At 28.2% G+C, this 5,436-nt stretch overlaps 1 protein-coding gene across 1 annotated transcript; it reads right to left on the bottom strand.

Moving 5' to 3' along the window:
• Nucleotides 1-253: 253 nt before the first annotated feature.
• On the bottom strand, nucleotides 254-3,802 carry LOC132945627 (uncharacterized). Its single transcript, XM_061015398.1, has 3 exons — nucleotides 3,551-3,802; nucleotides 2,773-2,895; nucleotides 254-1,954 (listed from the first exon to the last, which is right to left on the bottom strand). The coding sequence occupies exons 1-3, from the start codon at nucleotides 3,800-3,802 to the stop codon at nucleotides 254-256; spliced, it is 2,076 nt and encodes a 691-aa protein (XP_060871381.1).
• Between the last annotated feature and the right edge of the window lie 1,634 nt (nucleotides 3,803-5,436).

Raw genomic sequence — 5,436 nt, 5'->3', positions numbered from 1 at the left:
AATGTTTTTGTAGCTAGTACCTAAGTATTTTTATTTTTACCTTAGTTTATTTGTTTAATTTATTGGAACAAAGTTTTACTTATTTTATATTTTATAGTAGACATTTTATTGAGAATAATTGTTGACTATTATGTTTCTTCAAAAACAATGAATAGAAAAAAAAAACGATATTATCTTTATTAAAATAAAAAAACAAAATAATTATAATTATAATTTATTACATAATATTATGTAGCTAACCAAATATATTATTCTAAAGGTTACATCTACAACAGAGCAGCTTTTCAAATGTAGTATCTTTTAGCCGATTTCGCCGTGGTGTTAAGACTTGTATAGCTCCGCTGAACAATCTTTCTACGGGAGCAGATGATGGCAATGATGTGTTATATTTTAAAAATACATTCTTTACAATAAAGAAAGAATCTAACATGATTAAATTTTTATTTTTTGAGTTTAAAAATGATGAACTTTGAATACCAGCTAAATTGGTGTTTCTTTTTTCGGTGGTGCATTGAGATTCGTTTAAATTTTCATCAATACAATTTTCTAGTAAATTGTTATAAAAGTTGTCATCATCACTCTCGTTATTTTCTTCACTAGATGAACCAGAATTTGGAGTTGAACTAATAACAGCACTTAATGTATTACATTCACTGACAAATAAATTTCTGCACAAATTTTTATATCTTATTGGTACCCAGTTCATTTTAAATTTTGGGTGGCTTATTGATGCAATAATAAATGCCTTACTCTTGGAACTGTTTAAGTTAAATAAATAATCAAATCGTTTTTCAAGATTTTGAATTATGCATAGACTTAATGGTTTACAATATACTCTATTTGTTGACTTTAATAACAAAAGTCTTATGGATAATATTGTTGGTGCCACATATCCTAAATAACTTCTTTTTTCTCCTTGTAATTTGTCTAGCGCTGAGGCTAATGGCTCCATAACTTCACAATACTCATTGAGAAATAGCCACTCAGTCATTTTTAACTTATTTAATTTCAGTTCATCAAATACTGGAATCAATTTTTCTTTATAATATAATATTTTTTTTGCCGCATCATACATTGAGTTCCACCTTGTAATAACCGGCACTGGAAATTTACAATTACATTTATCACTTACTGTATCTGAAGCTGCAGTACTACGACTGACCAGATTCCAAAACTTAAACAGTTTTTCAAACGTAGCTTTTGAAATTTGTAAATAAGATCTGTCAGTTATTTTTGCAATGTCTGTTGTAGCAATCAAATTCAGGGTATGAGCACAACAATTCATATGGTCAGGCAGGCAAATACTAATATCTTCAGAATGTTCATTTGATTCTTCAGAAAGTAAAGGATATAAATCAACATATTGAATTTCACAACCTTCGTCATCTTCACTTTCCGAATTTTCACCAATAGTATTAGAATCTGAATCACTGGATAAATTACCTACATCGTAAGTATTTGATTTTTCACACAATGTGGTTGAGAATGTTCGAAATGCTTTACCAAAGTTACTTGCGTTGTCAGTTATAGTATGTGTTATTTTTGAAGTACTTATTTGATAAGTTTGAGTTATTTCATTGATTAACTCAGAAATATTTAAATAATTATGTCCACCTTTGATTCTTCTGCAGCCCAAAACATAGGAATGACGGGTATAAGAAATTTCTTCAATGAAGTGACATGTCATGCCAAGATAGCTTTTATTGTTAGTACTCCATATATCTGCAGTAGTACAAATATACTGTTGTTTATTGAGCAAAGAAGTCAACATTGAAATATAATTTGTATAGCTTGAATTGAGTTTCTTTGATATATAATTTCGGTCTGGGAGTAAAACAGAATCTGCAGATGTTAAACCAGTAAGGCCAAAGATTAACTGTCGAAATGCTGGTTTCTCGCATGTAATTAAAGGTCTCATTTCTTGAATAATGTAGTTGAACACCAAATTACCAATCTATAGAGTATAAAATATTAATATTACTTTTTTATGTTTTAGATTACAATATACTATTATATAGGATGTGATTCGTCAAGTATGTTAATCCCCTTTTTCTTTTTTAATACTGAAGTTACTTTAATTCTGATTTTTGAAATTTTAAAAATAGGTACTTTAAGACCTATATTTTTAAATTCTTGAGATTTGTTGTAATACTGAAATAATGACCAACAGACATAAATTTATTTTTTTCAAATGAGAACCTGCTTTCAACAGTAAATTATTTAGTGTAACTTTTCTGAAAATGTTAACGTACCAGAATCAAAATTTGTACGAGTGGTTTTTGAGTTATTTAACTTTGTGTACTAAAGATAATAAGTCCACAATAATGGATATATAAGAATGGCTATGGTGATTTGAACATTTTAGTGATTAATATTAATTGTTTGATATTAATAATTTGTACGCAAATATGGCTCAAGTATAAATACTAGATTCACTTAGAGTTTTTTTGTAAAACCTTTTTTAAGGATTATTATCCTTAGTACAAACAATTTAATAACTGAAAAATTACTCATTCATATTTCATATCATGTTGGCATCATCTTCAAATAATCTACATGATTGCAATTTATTATTAACCATATACATTGATAAGGTCAAAATAAATTGTATTTGTAATTTATATTATTTTATAATTTGTATTCTAGAATTTTTGTAATTTGTAAAAAAAACTTTGTTTGTAACTTGGTAGTAGCTAGGTAGCATAATTATATCTATAAATGCAATTTATTGAAAAGTACTTGTCTTATTTAATAACTAGTAAGTTGAATTACCTTATCTTTAGACCATTTTTTAGTTGGACCACTAAACAGTTTTGTTTGAATCTCTGTTGTTTTGGATACATCATGTCTTTTCCTTGCTTGGTTTACTTTTTGCATCAATGAGTTATGTTTGAGCTGTAAATTTATGGGTAATTTCTTTATAAAATGTATAATAAAGCAGACTACACATGGCATTAACTACTTTATATTAACAATCAGCATGTAATAACTTATAATAAGACATCATTTTAGAAAAACAACTTAAAAATATTCGAACAGAATAGGTGCATATTTTGCAGCTATCAAGCATTTTTATAATAATTTACTTAGATGTTTTATCTACATTGTTCCTAGCCTGATCAAACTAGAGAAACTATATTTAAATTGTTTAAGCCATAAACTTCACATAAGACGTAACATATTGAAAATTAAATATACTTGGTAATCAGTACTCAGTTTACATAGTACAAGTCTAATACTTTGTAGTTACTAGTTTAATACAAGTAAGTTAATGTAATATTTTTCTACAATTCTGCAGTTCAGTACTACTAATATTATTAATTATTATGTATATGATATCATAATATAGGTAGGCACCTAGTAGCCACTAGCCACTAGCCAGTAAAAATATTACTATAGTAAATTAGTAACTACAAAATCATAAAAGTAATTTAAATAACATGCATAGGTATTTTTTTTATTTTTGTCGATCAACGTGTTAACCTGATAAATTATATAATAATCCTAAAATAACAATGTATACAATTTAGTAATAACTACAAAAACTTACTTTAATGTGGCTTAAAAAGTTTCCACTCGAATTAGTTGATCCGTTTACTACTTTTTGGCAGTTTTGACATATAACTGACAATTTTTTACCTTCCACAGTTAATACTTTATAAAAATCATTAAATAAGTATTTAAAACTAGGAGGTTCAAGAGGAGCTTGGTTAGATTTGTCTAAATGTGGGTCGTCAGCATTTTCTTCTTGTGCCCCCGTTGCCAGATCAAGACGAATTTTTTTCGTAACAAAACGGTCCATAATGTTGTAAACTTCAATGCTTGAAATATTAAGTACATAATATATTAGATAATGGCTAATATTAATAGGCATTCTATTAATAAAAGTTATTACTTCGTACTTACTTATTGTGAATATGTTATATAATATATTGTTAACGAATAACGATGAATAATACTAACAGCAAAGCTTACACAACCATTGTAGTCACTAGTCAACACTCAACACTCAGTGGTCAGAAAACTGAAGACCGCCGATTACATACGCAGGGGCACTAGGTAATACCATTAATTATAAATACTAGTATTTATAATCAATGGTAATACAGACAATACGGTCTTATCTTTTCGTTAAGAAGGCTATTTTTAGTGTTTGAGTTTTTCCAACTATAATATTATAGCCTACGCGAATTGTTGAAATCGTCAATCATTAATATTGTTGATACCATCATTGATTATAAATAGGTTCTAATGTACTATAGGGCCGGATCATAATATGCGTTTTGTCGGTTGACGATAAAAACGTCACGACCAAATCGCGTGGTTTATTCCAGAACGATTTCGGACGGTTCGGAGAATCGACTAGTCTGGCCCCGATAACGCGGCTTAATGTTATACAGTCAAATTCGCTTATAACGATCTTCTAGGGACCTAGAGAATCTGATCGTTATAACCGAACTTCCTTTATATCCGGATTATAAAAAGTAACATACACATAAGACATAACGTATAAAACCAACCATATACATTGCTTGGAATCGCTTTACCCGGAATATCGTTATATACGTCATCGTTATACGCGAATTTGACTGTATTTATATATGGATGGCACGGTTGTTTACCGATCGGTGGCCGGATCCTTAGTATTTATAAATTATAATCAATGATACCATGAATAAAATTACGATAATATTATAATATTATTTTGTGTAGCGGCTAGTTAAGACTAAGACTATACATTTCACATCTATTAATTATTATCTATACCAAATTGCCAATAAGGGTTATGTTGTCGAAATCTTCATAAAATAACGTTTAAACTTAATACAATTTGCTAGTAGAACATGGGAACAATTGGAAAGAGTTCTGTGAGAACAATCTTAGTAAAAAAAAAAAATATTATTCATGAAAATGTATAATATGATTTGAATTAATTTATCTAGATAAATTTATCTAGATAACTAAATTTGTCATCTAAGATAACCAATAGATAAATGGCACAATAGTTATCTAGATGAGATAATAGATGAGTAATTTTTTATCTAGATAATTATCTAGATAAATTTATCTAGATAAGTCTCAACACTGGTCACAATGTCAGTTACCATACTCCTCTGAAACGGCTTGACCGATTTTTATGAAATTTTATATGCATATTCAGTAGGTCTGAGAATCAGCTACTATTTATTTTTCATACCCCTGTGATAAGCGTTGTCCAGAAAAAAAAATAAAAATAATAATAGTGTATTATAATATATTGGTTGCTATTAGTTAATCGGGCATGTTTGTTGATTTGTATTATTATTTTCTGTCAATATTTACATATAAAAATGAATGTTTGTGTTTAGATTAGACCTCCGGGAAGATGATAGGCTAATTTAAAAAGGATTAAATTTGGTTTTTTTTTTATTCGTCGGATTTTAGTATGGTTAGGTT

This window comes from Metopolophium dirhodum, chromosome 5 (assembly GCF_019925205.1).
Source record: "Metopolophium dirhodum isolate CAU chromosome 5, ASM1992520v1, whole genome shotgun sequence".
Lineage (NCBI taxonomy): Eukaryota > Metazoa > Arthropoda > Insecta > Hemiptera > Aphididae > Metopolophium > Metopolophium dirhodum.
Note: the sequence above shows the minus strand (reverse complement) of the source record. Positions and strands in the feature narration are given on the sequence as shown.

Coding starts and splice junctions, on each gene's coding strand:
- LOC132945627 (XM_061015398.1), bottom strand. CDS start 3,802: ATGGACCGTTTTGTTACGAAAAAAATTCGTCTTGATCTGGCAACGGGG. Junction 2,896..3,550: donor ACTTTTTAAGCCACATTAAA/GTAAGTTTTTGT, acceptor ATAAATTTACAG/CTCAAACATAACTCATTGAT. Junction 1,955..2,772: donor AAAAATGGTCTAAAGATAAG/GTAATTCAACTT, acceptor TATACTCTATAG/ATTGGTAATTTGGTGTTCAA.